We start from the raw sequence: 22,827 nt of genomic DNA, 5'->3' as shown, positions 1-22,827 counted from the left end.
CAGCACAGATGACCACCCTATGAAGAGATGAGCCAGTTTCCTAGCACCCTAAAACACCAGTCCGTGTGCGGGGAAGACATGATCGTTGCAAACCACTAAAGCAGATGCGATGATCCGCTGAGGCCCAATCGAACACTTTTCTGAGTTTGGTGAAGTTAGGTGGTACATTCACGCTACACAACACAAAGGCGCTGAGGTAGGACATTAGAGAAGTCCAGCTATCGTACAACGCACACACGGTGGATTTGCATGCACGGATGAGCAGTCCAACAGGAAATACAAACATGCAGAAATATGAATTATGTGTTTATTTTTAAGATTTTATTTATTTGAGAGAGAGAGCACACGTGCATACGAGCACAAGCCGGGGGTGGGGGGTGGGGAGCAGACTCCCCGCTGAGCAGGGAGCCTGACGCAGGACTCGATTTCAGGACCCAGGACCATGACCTGAGCTGAAGGCAGACGCTTAACCGACTGAGTCACCCAGGCGCCCCCAAATTACGTGTTTAGACAAGAGATGCAAAAATACAAATTAATAGTTCTGGAAAAATGGACAATGGACTTAGTTTCCTTTTTAATTCTTTTCATAATGAATATTTATTACTTAATCAGTTTTTTCATTCCTTTTTTTTTAAAAGATCGATTTGAGAAAGCGTGCATGCACATGGGGCAGAGGGAAAAAAATCCCAAGCAGACTCCCCGCTGAGGGCAGAGCCCAAAGGGGCTCGATCCCACAACCCCGAGGATCATGACCTGGGCCAAAACCAAGAGTCGGACACTTAACGAACTGAACCACCCAGGTGCCTCGGTTTTTTCAGTCATTCTGAAAAAATGAAGTCAAACTCCAGGCAAGAAGAGCTCTGTCTTCCACATCCCATCCCCCACTTGCCGGCAACAGCAGGCCCAGCACAGCGGGAACTCTGGAAGCTGCACGAAGGTGGGTCTACGGTCAGCAGCCTCATAGTTTCATCTAACTTCCTCCTCAAAGACTGTGAACACCAAGAGAAAAGTTCACATAGTAATCAAGAGAAGACTAAAACTACAAAGAGCCCAGGCATCAAACCTGCCCTTCTGACCAAGAGGGACCAACGTGCAGTACAGCAGCCTGCCTCCGTCAACAAGGGGAACACCGGACCATCCACGAAGCAGCTGCAAGCAGACAGCAGGAAGGGCAGGACCGTGCTCCCGAGAGATGGCAAACGGGCAGGACGAGCCCTTTGACTCTGGAGGCACTTCCTGCACCTGACGCAGGGAAAGGAGCGCAGCAGGGCAGCTGGTCTTACTGAGCTGAGGAGACAAAGGTCAGAGTTCAGGAGGGCTGCTGGTTTGCAGGGCAGAACACTGGAGACAGAGCACACTGCACATCCACACAGGGGCCCCACTGGAGCCTTCCAACCCCAAGCTGCACAGCTGCAGGGCACGACCACAGGAGGCTGGGCAAACACCCACCAGGGCGAAGCTGAAAGCCTGCAAACAACCCAGGCTTACAAGAGGCTCGGAGACCAACAAGTTCCAACCAGTGTGAAAAGTATCACTGAGCACCCAGGGCATTCGGTGGAGACCCCGGAAAGGCCACACCCTGAGGCTAGGCCATCCAGAGGGAAAGCCTCAAGAGGATCACGATGATCTGCCGGTGACTGAACCGTGTGCCAGGACAAATCTCATCCTTCACTGAGAGATGAGAACAAAACCCAGACCGTCAACGGGCAGCATTTGCCGATCTAGCCAGGTGCTACCGAGTGCCGGGAGCACCCTTGGCATCCAACAGTACCTAACCATACATTCCGAGGGGGAAAATGTGACCCTTAGAAGTGTCAGCGAGCAGAAAGAGACCCAGAAGTAAGATGAGAGAATTAGTATACGAGGATGTGAGAACAGTTATAAACATGCCCAAAGATTTAAAGGAAAATATGAACATAATAGACATGGGAAGGGTAATCAAAAACCAATCTCTAGCGTGAAAAACACCATCCGTAAAATGAAAAATGCACAAGTTCACAGCACATCCACTGTGAAGGGCAATAAAAACTATCCAAAATGAAGCCAAAAAAGAAAAACACTGCAAGAAGAAAAAAAAAGGATTCACTGACTATTGGACAATATTAAACAGTCTAACATACATCTAACTGGACTCAGAAAAATCTCAAAGGTACATCAAAATCAAACTGCTAAAATGCCAAAGGGAAACAGAAAATCATTTAAGCAGTCTTAGAGGAGGAAATAGACACGTTAAATACAGGAGAACGAAAATGAAAATGACCACTAACCTCTCATTAGGACAATGTAAGCCAGGAACCGGAACATCTTTCAAGTGCTGTCAGTCTAGAATTTGCTATCTAGCAAGCACATCATGAAAAATTGAAGTAAAATGAAGACATTTCCACTTAGAAAAAAAAGCTGAAAAAAATTGGTATCAGCAAACCTGCACTTCAAGAAACAGTAAATGAAGTTGTAGACTAAAGAACATTACCAGATGAAAACGGAGGAATGAAGTGTCCCAGAAACAGTAAACCAGTAAATCAATATAAGATATTTTTTTCTCTCGTTTTAAGATTTCTTTACGTAATAACCATCTAAAGCAAAACCAGTAACATGTATTGTGGGGATAACAACACAAAGGATAAAAGAAAATGTGGGTATTCTACTGTAAAGTTCTAACAGTTTTTGGGAAGTGGTATTTGAAGGGAGACTGTCCTAAGTTAAAGATGTGTATTGCAAACTCTGGAACAAGCATGAAAACAAAGACGAGGGACAGCTCATAAGCCGACAGAAAAGATAAAGAATGGATATTAAAATACAATCAACCCAAAAGAAGCAGGGAAATAGCAAAAAGGAATACAGAACAGGTGAGACAAATAGAAAACAAACAACAATATCAAAGACATTACTGACTGCCATGTCAATAATCACATTAAACGTAATGGACAGGGACGCCTGGGTGGCTCAGTTGGTTAAGTGTTTGACTCTTGATTTCCGCTCAGGTCTCAATCTCAGGGTTTTGAGTTCAAGCCCCATGCCCAGTGTGAGGCTTACTTATAAATGAATGAATGAATGAATGAATGAAATAGACAAATACACCAATTAAAAAACAACTGTCATAATGGATAAAAAGACCCAACAACAGTGCTGTTCATAAGAAATGCACTTTACTTTTTATTTTTTTAAAAGATTTATTTGAGAGAGAGAGAGCGTGAGCCCAAGCAGGGGGAGTGGCAGGCAGAGGGAGAAGCAGGCAGAAGCAGGCTCCCCGCTGAGCAGAGAGCCTGATGTGGGACTCGATCCCAGGACCCTGGGATCATGACCTGAGCTGAAGGCAGATGCTTAACCGACTGAGCCACCCAGGCGCCCCAAGAAATGCACTTTAAATGTAAAGACGCAAATGGATGTAAAGAATGAAAACAGTTATGCCACGTAAACACTAACCCTAAGAAACGTGAGGTGGCTGTGCGAATAGCAGACAAAGGATACGTCAGGAGATTGGCAGGGATGAGGCAGTAAGGATAGGGAAGGTGTGAACAATAACAACCCACCTGACCTAACAGGACACCATATCCAACAACTAGAGACCGTACGTTCTTCTCCAATACACACCAAAGATATACCAAGATACGTATGTTAGGCCAAAGCACAGGTCTCAAAAATTTTAAAAGGTCTGCAATCACACAGTGCTCTCTGACTGCCACGGCATTAGATAATAACAACAAAAAGAAACCCAGGAGATCCCCAAGTATCTGTAAATTAACAAACACACTTCTAAGTAGTCTAACGCATGGGTCAAATAAGACATCCACAAACCAATTAGATCACTTCAATCTGAATGATAAAAGGCAATAAAATATGTGGGATGCAGCTAAAGCACTGCCTAGAGGAAATATGGCTTCAAATGCTTATATTAGAAAAGATGATTTAAAATACATGTTCTACATTTCCACCTTAAGAAAGTGGAAAAGGCAAATCAAACCCAAAGTGAAAGGAAACAATAAAGAATAGAAATTATTAAAAAAAGAAAAACGTATAAACATTTAGACAACTGTATAAATTCAGAGAAAAAAAAAACCAGTGAACCCCATGTCAAGAAAAATAGGAATTCTACAGAAACACAACTTCTGTTTGGGATCCAGTGTTGAGATTTTGAGTCACACAGAACTTTCTCCACCTTTTAAGAATGATTTCAAAACCACTACATGACAAGTACGAGGCAAATTACTTTCCTACCAACTTCAAACTAGACCTATCTTTTAAAGATTAGAAGGCACTTTAACCACTTAACACAACCCCAGTCATCCGATAAAACTAGGAAATTCAAGTCTAAGAAATCAAGCAAAGGGCCAGTCACGAGCGTGCGGCTCACAGAGCGAGGTCGGACACCTAGCTAGGGCTCCGCGTCTCCAGTTCACATCAACACACAGCAAGCCTGAGAGAGAAGCCTTTCCAATGTACCAGCTAAAGACAGGTTATGATAAATTACGTCTGCACTTCCTGCTAAATTACATTTTTTTTAAGGTTCTTAAGAAAATATATAATAAAGACAATCTCCCTTTACTTGCCAGCCCTAAAGATGAAGAAAATGGGTTTTAGGGTAAATTAAATTCATCTTGTTTTATTCCCCTTCTGCAAAAAAAAAAAAGTACGGGCATTACACGTGTGGTGGCACCTTGTCACGTTACTGAGGATGTTCAAACTGAAACATCTGTAATAGCGTTTTCTAGGGAAACTAGTTTGCACGCCCGTACTGAAATGCACAGAAGTCACACGACTGTACAAATAAACCTCCAGCAAGACATGTTTTACAAGTCTAGTTATTTCAAATAACCCGCCCCATTCAAATATTTTTAAGACGATCTGTGAGTAAAAACAATACACAGCTCTATATCAAAGTAACTAAGAAAAAGATAAAAAAAAAAGTTCTTGGCTACGGAAAGAATAAGGAACAAAGTGGTTCATTTGGGAATTAGCAATAGGATCTTACAATTCCAACCTAAAAGTTTCAGTCTCATCCAAGTTATATTTTCAAATTCCTTCCATTTCATAACTGGTTTTTTTTTTTTTTTTTGACACAGAGAGGGACAGTGAGAGAGGGAACACAAGCAGGGGTAGTGGGAGAGGGAGAAGCAGGCTTCCCGCCGAGCAGGGAGCCCGATGTGGGACTCGATCCCAGGACCCTGGGACCATGACCTGAGCCGAAGGCAGACGCCTAACGACTGAGCCACCCAGGGGCCCCTATTTCATAACTGTTAAGTGAGTGAAAGGGAAAGTAGTAAGAAAGGGATCTAATCCAGGTCACGGATCCGTGCCAAATTTCTCCAAGAACTGATTTTTATTAAGGTCACTGTCAGTTAAAGCTGATCTCAGAATAAACACACTGTACTCTAAAATGTCCTGCAGCAGAAGAAAAAAATTTGCCAGAAGATACCCACAAAATGTACATTCACCTCAAAACATAACACAAAAATAATACATTCAGGGCCCAGTAAGAAGATCGTAAAGAGTTTACGTTTTAAAAAGAAGTCTAAGCACTAATGAAATGACTTCCTACGATATCCTAAAATACGGATTCTTCTTACGGAAGACATCAAGGCATGGGCTGGACCACCCGGTAGCTCCTCACGACAGGCCTGGCCGACTGGACAGGGAAGTGAGGTCACTGGGCTGGAAGCTTCCCTACTCAGCAAGCTTACCCCCCTAGGCCCTCTCCTGAGTGATTAACTTGCATATTTGGGAAATTAAACAATAAAACTAAAACAACGTTAAGTGTATACATATTCACGCACACATGCGCCCAGCGGTTTGGAAGTTACTGCTGAAGCTGACAGCTGGGCCTCACAAAGACAAAGCACGGCCGCACCACTCCAGGGGCGAGGTAACAGCACCTCACTCTGACCTGTCCCACGAGGCTGTGTGCCGCCCAGGCACTTGGGTCTGCTTACTGTTGCATTAACTGGAGTCAAGTCACATCTGGAAAACCCTAAGTTCCCCACTCTGCCTCCAAATGCCAAAAAAAGCCCATCAGAATCCAAAGTAACAGACTCGGAACGGATTTGACAGCAGCTTCAGCTTTGTGAAAGTGGGGGTCCGAAAAATGCATGAGGCCATCAGGACCAGAGAAAACCCAAACCATGGGACATCGTCAGGAAAGGCAAATTGGTCTTTTTTGTTGCCGTATCCCAGCCCCAGAAGGGTGCCTCGAATGTACAAGATGCCTCCTATTTCCTGAGGGAGCAAGCCAGGACCCCCGCAATGCCTGCTCCCGGGGAATGAGCCGCAGCCAGGACCTAGATGGAGGTGACACTTCTGCAGCTCCAATGGACCGCTGTGGAATTCTGCTGATCTCACGAAGAAAGATCTCTTACACGTGAACCCCTCCCCAGAAACTACTTACTGCTCATTAACGCACCAGGCTGGTAAGAACACAGAGGATGTTTTTAACCATCAACTGTTTTCTATTTTAGGAGAGAACACCTTTTGTTTCATGTGAGTTTTAGTGACTACTTTGGGAGAAACCATCCAGGGATCAAGAAGACATGATCTCACGACTGCCACCTCCTTGTCACCTGTCCCCGCAGTTCTCAGTGGCCCCCTCCTGCTGGTGGTGGCATCCTCACGGTCTAGGCAGAGCTGTGTGACGGCGTCCTCCTCTCCCCCAGAAAACGGGGTGCCAAGAAGAGCAGCGAGTCGCTGAAGCCTGCACACATCCAGCCAAACACACCCAGCAGGCGCCACCGCCCTTTCCTGTCCCTCACTGGGCTGTGTTCTCGTAGAAAAGCCACCTAAACTCTCAAATTACACACTAAAATCAACTTCACCCCCCAGAACTCCAGAATCTAGAAGAGAAAGAATGGTGTACATGCAGGCTTCCTCTTTCCACCCCCCGTGCCTCAGTTAAAGAGAAGATAAAGAACATGACCTCGGACATCACACTGAACAAGTCTGTAAGAAGGAAGGTTTTAGGTCGCGGAATTCAATGTCGTAGAATTTGGACTGTAATGACCTTCAGGCCAAAGACTTTACAACCAATTTTCTGTTTCCTGTGGCTCTGATTCATTGTGAAATTCAGAGAAAACAGCGAACCAACCTTAATTACAAAGATATTATTAAGTCCCAGACTAGGAAAGTCCTCCTAAGGCATGCATATGAATCAGAGCCTGCTGAGCACTCTGGCAAAATAATTGCATTTAAAAAATCACAAAGACTTTTATACTTATTCTTCAAGGACAGTTAATAACTATGATTAAAATGGATAAGAAAACAAACTCAAAAGAAGCCCCTGAGCCCACATCACGTGACACGGGCCCAGAGTGGGACTGCTCCATCAGAACGTGAGCATTCTTGGGGTCCAGGAATCCAAGGAGTTATCTGGAAGGGCTGGGGACATGGAGAGATCATGGCTGGGACAGGACAGGACTCGTCCTCAGCTTGGAGGACTGGGGCAGATCATGCATTCTCAAGAACTAGGGCAGTCTCTGGTGAACAGATCAAACTTCAAGATCCCATTATTTAGGACACCTGGGTGGCTCAGTGGGTTAATAAACATGTGCCTTCAGCTCAGGTCGTGATCCCAGGGTCCTGGGATCGAGTCTCGCATCAGGCTCTCTGCTCAGGGAGCCTGTGCTCTCTCTCTCTCTCTGACAAATAAATAAATAAAATCTTTAAAAGAAAAAAAGGATCCATTACTTATTAAAATCCAAGCTTACTAAGATCGTACTGCTAAACCTGCAAGTACATTCTTCTTTTCCAAAAGACAAACCAGTCCAAATGCCTGCCAGTCTCTATGTGTAGTTCAGACAGGCAGGTCCTCCTCTCAGACCCAGTTTCAGATCAGCAGGCTACCCGTGAGCAAAGAACCCAAGAAAGGACCCCACGTACTGTGGAGGGATGCTTCACTCGCACCACAAAAGGCTCGTACAATCTTCTTTCTCCATGCTGAAAACGTATCACTCATTCAAATTATTTTCTGCGCCGTGACACTGTTCCCAGTCCAGGGTTAGGACAATGAACAGGAAATACAAGGGCCCGTCCTTGTGGAGTTACAGAACTGGACAGGGGCAGCAGCTCTGACAGAGCTCCCCAGGGAAGCAGAAACCAGCCAACAACAGGCTGACTTCAGCACCCTGCACTATCTCTGGTTATGACCCATTTCGTGCCTCAATGACTACCCTGGAGCATTCCGTTTCTCCGGAGGAACTCCACTCGGTAGCCACCAGGTCTGGGTCCTGCGGGAGCCTGTCACTCCGACGCAGGAGGAGAACCCTGCCGCGGGGCTGCTGTGTGCTAGGCACCACACAACGCAGGTTTACCTGGGCTCTCTCCCATGCTCTTCAGGCCACCTGGAGAAGGTGTGCACCTCCGTCTCATAAGTGAAGACACTGAAGAGCAAGAAGCTTAGCAATGCGTTCAAGTCAGTGACAGCAAGTGTGACCATGTGTAAGCCCCCCTGCCTTCTCTACCAGGCCACCTGTCGTCTACCAACTCCACGAGCACAGAACAGACCCTCACAGGTAAAGAAGGCGGAGGGTCAACACGGACACATACCTGGTGAGCACAGCGCCTTGGAGGTGGATTGGGGATCTCCACTTTGGTCCAGGAGTCCTTCCTGATATTGTAGATGTACAGTTCATTATACATAAATGTCTGCAAAAAGGAAGAGGGACTTCGTGTCATCAATGAAGCCTCCATGCAAGTGACAGTAAGTGGAAAGCAGGATCTCAATCACTAGTTTTCCCCAGGAAATGGGTTTCCTAAAGCCACGTAAATCATACCAATGCAGGAAGCCTGTGGCTGGGCCCCTCGGATCCTTTGGGATAATGACAAAGAAAAAAACTGTCTGCCCACCATGCCTATTAGCACGTAAGGTACCAAGATCCTTTGCTGCTCGGCAAGTCATCTCTCAAAGTCAAGCCTGGTTCTTAAAGGATGAGAATTCAGAGTGGGAGATGAACAAGTTAAGTCAAACTCACAGGGATCCTCAGCATGGAGGGAAGGCAAACTCAGGCTTTTCTAAATGTTTCACACACAATTCTGAAACACAGGTCTGTCTGGCCTGCTCAAAAATGAAAATTAGCTCTACAATTTATCAGCACTTTCTTCCACTATTCAAAACAACTCTGAAACCCATCATGAGCATATGAATAATCAACCCAAGTGAGCAGTGTGCTGGTCGATCTCAAGCAGGCAGTAAGAGCAGTGACTCTAAAGCTCACTGAAGGATCCTGGTGGCTTCTCAAGGACAAGGTCGCATGCCAGTCCTACAGGCTCAGGAGGTGGGACCAATGCATATTTGATATCATGGCTTTAAACTAATTTTACTCAAAATGAGACGCATGAAAATTTGAGGAGAAAAGAAAAAAATATATACTTTACTTTTTGGCCATTGAAATATTCACCTCCGAAAAGGATTAATTCGTCTTTCTCAGGATGAGCAGAGAGTGAGGCATGTAACCTACAAGAGACAGAAGCAGCAGTTCAACACACAATCCAGCCACGTGGCGCCCAGCTGAGAGCCGGCCTCCTTTCCGCCAGAGGGCCGTATCAGCTCCCCAGACTTCTGTGAAAGACAAGCCTGGCCCTGGGAACGGAAGCTAAGGCCCCCAACCCTTAAAATCAACCTCACAGCCACAACACCAGGAGAGCCCCGGACCTGGGTGACTCACACAGCATTTGGGTAAAAACCATCAGGCAGTGAGAAGTCTAAGTGTTCCTAATTTAAGTGCCACATTTCCCACAGCTAACTTTTTACAGGTCTATCCTCTTAAATCACAATCAAAACTGTTCCATAGGGACGCCTGGGTGGCTCAGTTGGTTAAGCATCTGACTTCAGCTCAGGTCATGATCCCAGGGTCCTTTGGATCGAGCCCCGCATTGGGCTCCCTGTCAGCAGGGAGCCTGCTTCTCCACTCCCTCTGCCTCTCCCCACTGCTCATGCTCTCTCTCGCTCTGCACTCTCTCTCCAGTAAGTAAGTAAGTAAAGTAAGTAAAATAAGTAAGTAAATAAGTAAATAAGTCAGTAAGTAAATAAACAAATAAGTAAATCTTTCACTGTTTAAAAAGTCCAGTAAACATTGCAATATGTATCCAGATAGCTTCCACCTAAAAAACACAAATAGCTTCCTACTTATATCACACATGAGGACAAAAGACCAGCTAAAAGGAAACTTTAAATACACGTGGACCATCTCAGTAGAAAGTAAGACAGTGATGGGGGTGGGAGGGCAGGACAAACAATCACTGGAAAATCCCCTTCTTTCAAAATCCCTCATGTGGACTTCCTCAGGGGGCAGACTATAACAGTAATTTCAGAAGATACTTCGTAAAGGAAGACAAAGGTTTCAAGGTCAGATAAGTTTGAGAAATCGGACAACTCTTTCTCTTGGAAATTTACTGTACACAAAAACATTCTATAGGTTTAGAAAGTTTGCCGTAAAGAAACCAATGTTATAAAATAGGACTATGCTGGGGCATCTGGGTGGCTCAATGGGTTGAGCGTCTCTTAATTTCAGCTCAGGTCGTGATCTCAGGGTTGTGAGATCGAGCCCTGTGCTCGGTGTGGAGTCTGCTTGAGATTCTCTCCCCCTCTGCCCCTCCCTCTGCTCATGCTCTCTCTCCCTAAAATAAATAAATCTCAAAAAAAAAAAAAATTGGACTACATCGTGGAAAACAGTCTCACAGTTAAACACAGAATTAGCACATGACAGAATTAGCAATTCCACTCCTAGGTACGTGCCAAAGAAACCTGTAAACAGGGACTCAAAGAGACACCTGCATGCCCACGTTCACTATAGCACTACTCACAGGGGCCCAAAGGTGGAAACAACCCAAGGGTCTATCGACAAGATGAAAGCGGTGCATCCATACAATGGAGTATTATTCCGTCTTAAAAAGGAATGGAGTTCAGGTTCATGCTACAACATGGATGAACCTTAAGGACATTATGCTAAGCGAAAGAAGCCAGACACAAAAGGACAGCCGTTGTGAGACTCCACTTATGTGAAATATCTAGAAGAGGCAAATCAAACACCAGGAAGTAGTGGTCACCAAGGGCCAAGAGGAGGGGCATGGGGAGTGACAGCTCATGGGTCCAGAGCACCATGAATGTAAGGAATCCCACTGAACAGCACAATTAAAAATGGTTAAAATGGGAAAGTCTATGTTAGATATATTTTACCACAGTTTCTTAAAAATTTCAAAAGGAAACCATCTGTTTCCCAAAGTTAACTCCAAATACTTTTTTCCACTTAACACCTATTAAAATTTTCTGGGGAAAATTAACAAGCACAGCTAGGAAACAGTAATCCAAGTCAGGCACAGAGCCCCCTCAGGGTCCCCTCAGGGTCCCTGCCCCCCACACCCAGCCACACACACCCCCTCTGTCATGCACATGGGCACCCTGAGGCTCTGATGCACCTGGTCTACGGTCCTTGCTTCCCCATTAAATTACATCACAGCCAATACCTGGGAATACAGACACTCACAAAACTTGGTAATTTTCATGGTTTTTCCTATAATACGGTGGAGGAGGAGGGCGGGAGAAGTTACTAAGGTTACTGACTGAAAGATCTCATCGTATCTCAGCTCCATCAGAAAGCATTCCCAGCTGACCAGGGAAGCACCAAGGTTCCTAATTATATCCTAACATTAAATCTGGCTTTTTGGGCACATTACTTTAGGAAAGTTTTTAAACGTCACCAAAAGGCGGCGGGGTGGGGGGGAAATCAATCCACATTCAGAATGGCTTCCCTCAGGGGTGCTGTAGGTACGAAGCCTTCACGATCTCAAGGACTCACTTGCTTTAACCACTCCAAGGACAATGTGTGTCTACCACATGTGTAACTTCTGTGTGGCCCCCGGGATAACACGCCAAATACAGGGGAAAGTACATCCCGCTTCCTGATGTTGTTTCTTACGTGAAGACAGGGACAACTCGCAACTCCGGGAGCTGCTGGATCACGCTTTGTGTCACCCCGTTCTGCACAGGGGCCACCATGTCGTCCCCCCATCTCTGGACAGGGGAGACTAAACCCCGTGTCTGAGGCGGTGGGATTTGGGCATCAGAGGCACGACCGGCAGCCCCCTCCTGACATGCTGGACCTGGGCCTCCACTCGGGCTGGTGGCAGCTCTAGTAAGATTAATCTCATTTATGTGGCGCCTGGGTGGCTCAGTCATTAAGCGTCTGCCTTCGGCTCAGGTCATGATCCCAGGGTCCTGGGATCGAGCCCCACATCGGGCTCCCTGCTCGGCCGGAAGCCTGCTTCTCCCTCTCCCACTCCCCCTGCTTGTGTTCCCTCTCTCGCTGTGTCTCCGTCAAATAAATAAATAAAATCTTAAAAAAGAAAAAAAAAGATTAATCTCATTTCTGACAGCAACACTAGTAAGATTAATTTTTATTCTGAGGGAAAGAAAGCGAATTATTTCTCAACCAAACCAGTCTCGTGTGCTTGTGAAGTTAATGCATTTCCCCTTCTCTGAAGGTGGTATCTTTTCTAGGGTCATTTGGCCTTTCCTGATTCCTAACTCAATGCATTCAGGGTTTTCCCTCTAACCTGTCAGTAGCAAATACAAGAATTAGAGGGCCCTAAATCAACTTTTAACACACCTGGAATTCAGAAGCTGAGAGGACAGCAATTGACACAGAAGAGTAAGAAAGCGGAAAACCAAAGCCTGCTCATTTTGGCTCATTCCAAGTATCTGAAATCCTACAGAAGACTCTGGAGTTCCTCACGTAATTTACAAATTCATTTAAAATGACTTATACACGTTTATGTCTGAAAATCACACTTGTCATTACGAACAGCAACAAGAGACTGTGATCTGAAGTTCTACGCCCTTGACACACACTTCTGGAACATGTTAAGAACTGAAGAGCTCACTGGGGCAATGCTCTCGTCCGTGAACTGTGCTCAGCTGGACAGCTTCTGAATGGCACAATCCCTGCTGAGTAGCTGAGCCAGGGGACCTTATTTCTGTGTTTGTGACAACAGATCTGAAAAGCCTCACTCCCATTCTTCAGAAGAAAAGTGAAAAAACTGTTTTGTGGGAGCTTATCTGGAATGGGAACGGGTTTTAATGAGGAAAACATTCCATGTGCCTGGTTATTTATGAAAACATGGTGCCAATTTAAAGTGGTTTTCCAACGTACACAAATCCATCAGACGCTCGAATGAAGGGTTCTTGCTGGCTTACCTTGGTGAAGGTGGGGGGCATGGTGTCTCCACGATCTGAGTCTTTGTAGCATCCAGTGTCTGGAAATGGGCTATCAGAGCTTCAAGGTCTTCCTAAAGGCAGACAAGCAGTCACACCTGAGACATGTTCTTAAATCCTCCTATGTGGTCAAAAACCTGCGTCAACCTTCCCACTCTGACCTGCCCGGGGTCCAGTCACATCCAGGAATGAGCACATGTTCCTCCCATTTCAGGGACACAGACTCTGACACTTGCAAAAATACTCAGAGCTTGACCCTACAGGCAGTTCTCTCGGAAGTACACATAGATGCACACACATGCATATACCACCTCACTCCAAACCCTCACACTCCCCACGAAGGGCCTCCCGTTTGGACAAGCCCTCCCTGACTTGTGCCAGCAAGTTCCACCACTTCTCACGTGGCCGGGCCTGGCCGCCCCAGCGCATGCTCTGCAGTCTGCATAGCAGTGTCTGCGACTCCCCTGCTCTCTTACTCATTTTGTTTACATCGCCCTCCCGCCAAAACAGTAAAAGGTGAGCTCCAAGCAAGACTTGTCTGTTTAGAACTGTGCCTGCAGGCTGAGAGCGCAGCAGCAATCAGCTGCAGCCAATCTGGGTAAGAAGGTCTCTATTCTTACAACTGCAGAAATAGATTTAGAAGTTAAGGTGCCAATTTACCTGCCCAGCTGGACAGCACTGGAACCTGGTCTTCCTACTCCCAGTCCAGAGTCATATCCCTGCATCTACTAGTGATCACACTCACACACACACACCCCAGTGATGTGTGACCTGTGCATCATGGGGAAAGTTTCCCTCCATCCTTATTCTCTTCTTGAATGCTCACTCTCCTCCCCTTGCTCATGCTGGGATCTGAGATGTGTCCCCACCTCCTTCTTCCCTGCTTCTCTCTCCCCAACCCCACACCCTCATTCCCCAGTTCCACATTCCACAATGTAGGCAGATGTCCTTCCTGAACCTAAAAACACTTCCAGACTATCCTATTTCATTTCCCACCCCACCTCCTGGCTCCAAGCTGCAAACGCTGCCTCAGTTCCTCTCATCAGACCACATTCCTCGGCCTGAACAGCCGCCTGCAGCCCTCCACCTCCCGTGTGTACCCATGTGCCCCCAGGAAGCAGCCACTTTCTGGGACAGAGTGCTCCTCACTATTACGCATTTCTTTATACTCTTACTACACGTCAACAAATCCCTAAGTAATACGTATTATCGTTTCACATTTTTCAATTTCATGTCACCTGCATCATATTGGGCATTCTCCTGCAACTTGCTTTTTTGCTCGATGCTGTTGAATGAAGTTTGACACCCCGACTCCAGTCGTGTTCACTGTGGCCGAGTTACCACTCCCTCCCCTCCCGGCTTCTCCACCCATCCTGCTGCTGATGATCATCTGGGTCGATTCCAGGGCTTTGTTTTCACAAACACTACTCTGGTCGTTTTTGTGAAATGTCTTCATGTAGCTGAAGTTTTTCCAAGGTAAGCCTTCAAGTGCATAGCTGCTATGTGGCAGCTTCTACTTTTCTCGATACGGACAAACCAGGATCCAAAGGGGCTCTGCCAGTTTTCACCCTCATGGCGGTCCACAGAAGCAATCACTATCCTGCCACTTCTCTGTGAGCAGTTGCCTAAAGGCTCTCCTATCGACCGCCGCATCTCTAATGCAAAACCGCTGCCTCAGGTAGGCAAGGCAAATTCCTGACCCACTGAACTTTATGGAGACCTGGGTGAAGGGACTGACTGTTGGGAGTCACAGTCACTCCAGAGCGCCTGGCCCAGTGTCGTTCACCTGAGAGATTACCTTCCTGGGGGCAAAGGGCTTCAACACGCACAGTGTGGAAGGGGGAGGAACGTGTTGACACCCAAGTGGAGTTGTCAACCAGGTATCACGTGAGTTCTGTGGTAGGCAGAATTCCCAGTTGTCTCCAAGACGTGCCCTCAGGGCCCCAGCCAGGAAATGATGGGATGCACTCTCATGATGAGGTTACATTATATGACGCAGTTGACTTTAAGAAAGGGAGAGTATGCTCTGTGGGCACGACCTCATCAGATGACCAGGGATCTTCAAGATCTGTTATGAGGGCTGATGAAGGCAACATGCAAAGTCCCAGGCCCCGGACCCGACAGACTCTCTCTCCCCACAGGGGAGCCCCTGTCATCCCCTAAGCACCGGGCTCTGCAGAGAGAGGGGAACACGAGTGAGAACCGGCTAACAGTTACTGGGTGCTTACTATGTGCCAAGCACTGTTCCAAAGATGCCCCACAAATTATCTTTCTGTGCCACGACCCGACCCAGGCCCGTGCAGTCACACGGGAGAAACTGAGGCACAGAGGTTGCACAGACAGGTCACGCTCCTCTGAGGCCTTCCAGCTAGCTGTGGCAGAGAGGAGATGCAAACCCAGGCCTGTGGCTGCACAGGGAAGTGGAGAAGAACCTTACAACAGCAGAGCCCAGAGGAAGCAGGAGGAGAAGCCCGACCCCATTACTTGACAGATGAGGACACAGAGACACGAAAGGCTTTGGAGAAAAAAGGAGCAGTGTGGAGTCAGAGCTGGGAATTGGGAACACCTGGTCACGCTGTAGCTCGGCGCCCCTTCACAGCTGTGACTTGTTTCTGACCTCCTCACCATCAGCTGGGCGTGCCAAAGCTACCGACTCACCCGGTCGTCAGGCTAAAGCCCAGGCAGCACAGCAGCCGCTCGTGAAGCGCAAAGCACGCAGGTTAGGAAGCGCGCGAGCACCGCCAACAGAAAGCAGAACACTCCGCGCTAAACTCAGCGCGGATCCATTTGCAGACCGGGCTTGGGGGCGGGGCAGCGGAGACGGAGAGACCGAGAGACCGAGAGAGACGGAAAGGAGAGCCGGAGGGCGGGAGAGAGAAGACGGCGGCGTTCCCAAGAGCTGCTCCGGAAACCCCGCGGCTGCACTCGCTCCCACCGAAGCTCACGGCTCGGGGCTGCTGTGACGGGCATGTACCCTGAGGGTGAGGACAGAGGCTCGGAAGCTGAGGCCCTCGCCCCAGAGCACACCGTCGCCGAGCCGCGCCCCAACCCGGCTCCTCCAGCCCCACCGGCCGAGGGAAGCCCGACGGGACCCGGGACCCCAGCGGCTCGCGCGGAGGGCGCGCCGGGCCTGGCTGCCGGCCTCGCTCACCTCCTCCTTCCGCGAGCGCTTGGACACCTTCTTCTCCATTTTGGCAGCCGTCTTCTCCGCCCCACGGCCCTTCTTCTCCTTCTTGCCCTTCTTGCCCATCGCGCCGGTCCGACGTGGTCCCAGGACTCCCGGAGGGGCGGGCGGCGGAGCGCGGCGCGCCGGAAATACGTGCTCGCGGGGGCGGCGCGCGGAAACGCGACACTTCCGCCCCGCCCCGCCCCCGCACGCGCTTCCGGCAGGCGGGCCCGCACTCACGTGGCCCGGGCGCTGGGTGTGCGGGGACCGCGGGGGGCTCTCGGGCTGTGAGGCGCGTCGCCGGGAAGCCGCCGGCTCCCCCCTCCCCCGGGGCCGGCCGGGGCGAGCCGTTGCGTGGCGCCCCGCACCTAGTGACCCAGTTGGGTGACACGGGGCGCGAGCCACCGTTGCTCTTCCTCGGACCCTCTGAGAATCAAATGACTGCTTCGACTTCACGCCCCGGAAGAACGTTCCTACACCTTAAGGGTTTACAGACTCAGGCGAGGACGGTCCCTCCTCCCGCACGACGAGGGCCGCACGCGGCCTCAGGCGCTCAGGGTGCCTGCCTCCCGCCGTCCCCCGAGTTCCCTTACACGTCCCGCCGCGGAGGACCTGCTCCCTCGCGGGAGGACGGCTGGTGACCCCTCCAAGGGCGGGCCGCTCGCCGTGCCCCGCAAACTGAAGCAGCCTGCCGGCGGTGTGCTCCAGGATTCGACTGGAGCACCCCCAGAGATGGGAACGCCGTTTGCGGGGCGTGGAGCTGTGGTTTGCAGAGTAGAATGAAAACCCTTAACGTTATTTAGAAAATGTCATCTTTGGCTGGTAATCAGGGAAATAGAGCAAATTAAGGACAAGGACGAGCAAACATTTGGCAAAAGGAAAGCATAAATCACGAAATGATCTAGATTCTTTGTGACTGAACGGACACAGGGCTCAGCCGTAAAGAAATTACCTTGGATCTATGAAAATTAATAAAAGGAAACCTCACTAAAACAGAGTGGGGGGCCAGAAGGGCAGTGACAGGAATCATTACAGGCCCCATAGGGAAAGATGTAGGCTGCATTTTCTGCAAGAAATAGACCACCCAGCAACTCAGCTGCTGAGAAGTCGTCATTACCCTGCTTGTCTCCTATGGACTTTTGTTCCAAGCAACCCCTCCTAGCTTCCTCCTCCTCCTCCATAAAATAGCACCCCTCTCCTTTATTGGACTTGCCTATGGTTTTGCCACAGCTTACGTGTCCTGAGTTGCAATTCCTCTGCCATTGCTGAATAAACCCACTTTTGCTAGTAAAATAACTTTAATTTTTATGGTTAACAGATCCAATCAAGTGCTAATCCCCAAAGAGCCAGGGATGAATGCTTTTCCAACCAACTCCAACCCTTGTCCATAAACCTAGTTATGTAAAAAGAAAAATGAAGTTTGGAGAAAACTATGGGAAGAGGTAGAGGAGGATTCAGCCTGCATCTGTGTCCAGCGCTGCTTGGAGGAGATTAGGAGACCATGTGTGATGATGGAAAAAAAAAACAAAAACAGATGTTTATCAGAAAGGAGCTACAGAATTTCACCGTCAGCTGGCTCCTGAGCCTTCAGACGTAATCATCTCTGACAATGAGCTACAAAAGGCCAAGTCCTTACTATTGCCCCTGCTTTCCTTCTAGTGCAATATGACTTTAAGAACATACCTAATCTTCTTGTACTTTTCTAAGAATATTGGATGACCTTGAGGCAATGCACTTGAAGCCAAATGGCCCTTGAGTCACAGAGCATCTGTAGGAAATACATTACAGTGGGCCCCTCTTAAGGACTGAGAAAGGGAGAGCACATTCCCTATTAAGATTTAGAAGGGTCTGGTAGATGCAGGGTTTAATGCTTTTATTACCCGAAAGAACCTTCAAGCTGAGTTGGAAGGCTCTTGGGGGATGTGTCATGGTGATTTACGTGAGATTGAAATTCTCATTACCCAGACAGAGAAGCTAGAACATTTAAAATGAGATCAGAATCTCAAAATAGTAAAAAGATTAACTACATGGTCCTATTTTAGTGAAATCATATTTTTGATACTTTAATGGATTATCTTAACAACCAATATGTCATTAACTGTTGGTGTATCTTTTGTGTGGTCAGGCGCCCTCTGCTGTCGTCAAGTTGGAACTCAGAGAAAATATTAACAATGGAACTAACTCATTACCCTCACCACAAATAATCAGTGTAATTGGAAAATTCTCCCATGGGTGCTATAGATGATGTGGTTCTTTACATGTTTCCCATCTGGAAAAATGGGACTATTTAGCCAGCCCACCTACTACAAAACATTCTTGGGAGAATCAAACAAAATAACAAAAAAGCTTAGAAAAACTTAGCAAAATAAAAACTTAAGAGATTCCGTGTGCTGTGAAGTCACGAATTTGAGCTGGCTGGCAATCATTTCATGTAGCAAAATGAACTGGACCCTGCAACGCGTGAACATTGTACCGGAACACGAGATACAAAACGCAAGACCTGACCACCTGTTCCAGGAGCTTTGGTTCTAACAAGACAGATAAACATGTGATGACACTCCTCAAATGCTTGAAGCAAGGAATGAAGAGGGAGGGAAGAAGGGAGGAGGGGGGAAGGAGAGGAAGGGAAATCAATCTGTTGTTTCACACATTCATCCAGGGTTCTGGACGTCGGAGGGGAAAAGGAAAATCCAGTCTCGTTGCTCCATCGGGGCTGAAAGCAAAATTCTTTCCTTTTTGGGGTTATTTATATAAAGTGTGCTGTTTAATTTCCAAATATTTGGGGACCTTTTCGTTATTTTTTCCAATTTATTTCATTTATTTGAGATCTCTAAGAGTTCACTGCTCTCGGTCTCCTTTTAAATGCATCTTACACATTTTAATATGCTGTGTTTTGATTTTTCATTCAGTTCAAGATACTTTCTAATTTCCCTTTTGAATTCTTCTAATATCCCTGGGTTACTTAGAAATGTGTTATTTAGTTTCCAGATAATGTGGAGATTTTCCAAAGATCTTTCTGAAAAGTTCTGTTTTTCCTCTAACTGCTTGCATGATTTTATCTTTATTCTTATTGCCTGCAGTTTCACTAAGATATATTTAGATATTAATTTCTTTTTATTTATCATGCTTGGGGTTCAGTGGGCTTCGTGGAGCTGGGAACGGCTCTACCATTTTCTCTTCAGAGGATGCTGTTCTTTCTCTCTCTCCTCTTCTCCTGGAGCTCCAGTTAAATACATGACCTCCCTTCTCAATCTCTGTGCCAGGTCTCTTAACTAATCTTCCCCATTTTTCATTTGTTAGTCTCTCTGTGCTGCATTCTGGATAATTCTTTCTGATTTATCTACTAGTTCATGGGTTCTTTGCTCAGCTCCATCAAATCTGTCTTTCTGACAGCCCAGGCAATGCCCTCTGAGGCTCTCAAAACCAAAGTCAAACATGGCAACACTTGCTCGTGCCTGGAAGCAAAAGCCATTCGCAGAACCTCCTTTCTACCCAATTATTTTGCTTTTCCTTTCTGTTGGGTTCTGATTTGGTGACACTTTACTCCTTGTTAGTTCTGAAATGTCTTTAAGAAACTCATTTCAACATTTATCCAGCATTTTTAGTTGCTTTGAATGGGAGGATTGGCCCACATAACCCACAGCCTTGCTTCCTTTTTTTAAGTGGTATTTTTCAGTATGTAATTAACACATATTAATTTTTAAAATTTGGAAAACACAGACAAGTCTAAGAAGGAAACTTCAAAGTCGCCCACGGGCTTCCCTCCCACATGCAACCACTCTCAGCATTTGTGGGATTTTCCTGCTGACTGATGGTAAGCAAAGGTCTGAGTTGTCTTTCCCTCATCTGCTTAGCTCCTGTGAGCAGGACCTCCTTCACTCTTGCTCTTCCCCTGTCTTCTTTATCACTGATGCTCAGAGCATCACATGACAATCAAGGACAGTCTGTAGGTTTGCATCCATTTTGTGTCGACCGTGTCCCATAAACCTACCCAAACAACCCAGAGTCAGCTTTCCTGAACGCAGTGGTCAGAGGCGCGAGATGAGAGAAAATACAGTAAGAGAAACAGTGCAAATCTGTCCCTAATGATAAATTTGATTTTAAGAAGGTAAAATTCCTTTGCCAAATAGTTGGAGATGTTCATCATTCTTAAAGTAACTTGATTTTTAAAAATCCCCATAATACCACTATGTTGAGCATCTGGCTCTTGAATCCCAGGAACCAGCTCTGTTTCCAAGCTCAGTCGCCTTGTAGTTAACAACTTACACTGAGGACTGTTCGTGGTATCCCCTTAAATTCCAGCTGCCTGGCTATGAATCTAGATCACACCCACTAAAACCTCCCTGCCTCAAGAAGGGCTTTTGCTGTCACTGTTCATCCACAAGGCTCTGATCTCAGGCCATCTGGAGGAAGCAGGTGTTAACCCTTCACGGAAGCACAGTTGTGAAACCTGCATTCTGGGCACAGAGCTCACCACATCCTCCTTTCCTTGTCCACACTAGTGAGTGATGCAATTAAGAGAAAACATGTGCAATTAAAGAAAGACCTTCTCCATCAGAGACTCTGAGGGCCGGTTCGTTATAAGACGTGCCCAGAGACTGGGCTGGTGAATCGGTGCAGTGTTGCCCAGTTGTTCAATGACACGCCAGGAATAACAGAGTATCTGATTTCCAGGTTAGGTCAAGATTTTCCCACTAATAAACTTCCTCTAATCGTCCTGAGAATACATTAGAAACCCACTGTGTCAGAATCACCCACGTGCTGTAGCTCTCTTCCCCTAGATTTTAATCTCCCTTCCACCTTGTCTTGTTCACTTTTCTATCCCCAGACAGCAAGGTCACACTATTTGTTAAATGTTCACGAACTATGAGTAAACAGTGAATGCATGAAGTCCCCTCATGACTGACAAGGGCTGCAGAAAGCCTTGTCCAGCTCGGTCAGACGAGGGGAGGAGCTCAGTGGTCAAACATTTTAGGATAGCAAGCTGCACTATACATGGATCATCCATTTCCAAAGAATAAGAACCACACATATTTGAAAACTCAAGTGAGATGCAGGTGGAGATTTAGAAAGGTCCAGCAGAGGAGCATGGGATCAATGAATGAATTCACAGTTGCTAGAATGAGAGATAAGCCCACAAAATTCTGGCGAATTTTGAGTGAGAGGAAAATCCTGTCTTCCTATAGAATGGACTTTGCGTGAGGCTTGATGGTCTCAAACCTTTAATCCCGATCCTTTAACAAACCTGCTCTCAGCTCTCTGAACCATGCCTCACATTTTCCTTCCTTCCTTTCTACCTTCCTTCCTTGTTTATTTTTTACCCTTCCCTGAGAAGGAAGGCCTCGGAGGGGAATTTGGCAGCAATAGGAGATGGTTAACACTGCAAACAAAAACGCCAAGTAGGAACTTCCGGAAAACGGGTGGAAGCCGATCCAAGGCAAAATCCTCATGCCAGCGACATTGGTGTGAAGCCGTGTGAGGTCCTCACATTCTTGCTCTGCAGCCTGGACCCTCCTGCGTGGGCTTCTGCTCCAGGCCCTCCCATCCCCTCAAAGTGTGTCCCACGCCCTGGTCTCTCAGATATCCCCTCTCTACAAAGAGACAGGTAGCTAAGGATTTTATACGTAATGTAGATTGCTCCCCGTCATATATCGTCAGGGAAATGCCAAGTAAACCAAGGAGACACCATCTCACACCTATTAGAACAGCCAACATCCAGACCACGGATAACACCGAATGCTGGTGAGGACATGGACCAGCTTTTCACGTCAGTGACGTAGTTAATGTTACCCTCAATACATTCAAAAGCAAGTAGCAGGCCTGTAGGACCAGTGCTGGGAGTCGGGTTACAGCGGGGGGTGTCTCAGCCGCCAGGGCCCAGCTCCCGGAAGGTAGGGTTAGGGGACACACTCGGGCCACAGGCTCCCAGGGCTAGCGGGCAAGGCTCAGGGTGGATTACCAGCGGCTCCCGGACTGACTGTTACTCATACGTCTTAAAGTTTGCTCCCCTTAGCAAAGCTGGTCTCCCGGATGTGGGTGAGGTTCCCAGACAGAGGAGGAAACTCCCGCTGCCAGGCGGCTCGGCCAGCAGGGGGCGTGACCCCCCCACGGAAAAGCGGCTTTGCCCACGGGCACTCGGGCAGCCAGCGTTCACCTTGATTTATATTTCATAAACCTAGGGGTGCCTGGCTGGCTCCGTCCGCAGAGCGTGTGACTCTTGATCTCGGGGTGGTGAATTCAAGCCCCACATTGGGCGTAGAGATTACTGAAAAATAAAACTTAAAATATGTATATTTAGTAACACAATAAGAAAAAATAAATATAAAAACTAGCAAAAAAGAGAAAAGCATGACCACACTTTAAAATTACCAGGGACTGGGGCGCCTGGGGGGCTCGGTCGGTTAAGCGTCTGCCTTCAGCTCAGGTTGTGATCCCGGGGTCCTGGGATCAAGTCCGCATCGGGCTCCCT

The 22,827-nt window shown here is 47.3% G+C and overlaps 1 protein-coding gene and 1 long non-coding RNA gene across 4 annotated transcripts in view; one reads left to right on the top strand and one right to left on the bottom strand.

Annotated features, from left to right (window-relative positions):
• KLHDC4 (kelch domain containing 4) overlaps positions 1 to 16,516 on the bottom strand; it is a 51,205-nt gene extending 34,689 nt beyond the window's left edge. For 2 of the 3 annotated variants that reach the window (XM_036100924.2, XM_036100925.2), the window contains exons 1-4: positions 16,344 to 16,516; positions 13,175 to 13,266; positions 9,358 to 9,436; positions 8,530 to 8,628 (exon numbers count right to left, since the gene is read on the bottom strand). In XM_036100924.2, the coding sequence (XP_035956817.1) occupies positions 8,530 to 8,628; positions 9,358 to 9,436; positions 13,175 to 13,266; positions 16,344 to 16,442 (369 nt within the window). In that variant the 5' untranslated portion in view covers positions 16,443 to 16,516. Of the gene's footprint in view, positions 1 to 8,529; positions 8,629 to 9,357; positions 9,437 to 13,174; positions 13,267 to 16,343 lie in introns of those variants that run through there. The other variant, XM_036100927.2, reaches the window with a different exon arrangement.
• Positions 16,517 to 16,580: 64 nt separating this feature from the next.
• LOC118541320 (uncharacterized) lies at positions 16,581 to 19,134 on the top strand. The gene is made up of 2 exons (XR_004920053.2): positions 16,581 to 17,055; positions 18,484 to 19,134. It is a non-coding gene; the product is annotated as an uncharacterized LOC118541320 (long non-coding RNA).
• Positions 19,135 to 22,827: the final 3,693 nt, after the last annotated feature.

The sequence above is a fragment of the Halichoerus grypus genome, chromosome 15 (assembly GCF_964656455.1).
Source record: "Halichoerus grypus chromosome 15, mHalGry1.hap1.1, whole genome shotgun sequence".
In the NCBI taxonomy this organism is placed as follows: Eukaryota; Metazoa; Chordata; class Mammalia; order Carnivora; family Phocidae; genus Halichoerus; species Halichoerus grypus.
Note: the sequence above shows the minus strand (reverse complement) of the source record. Positions and strands in the feature narration are given on the sequence as shown.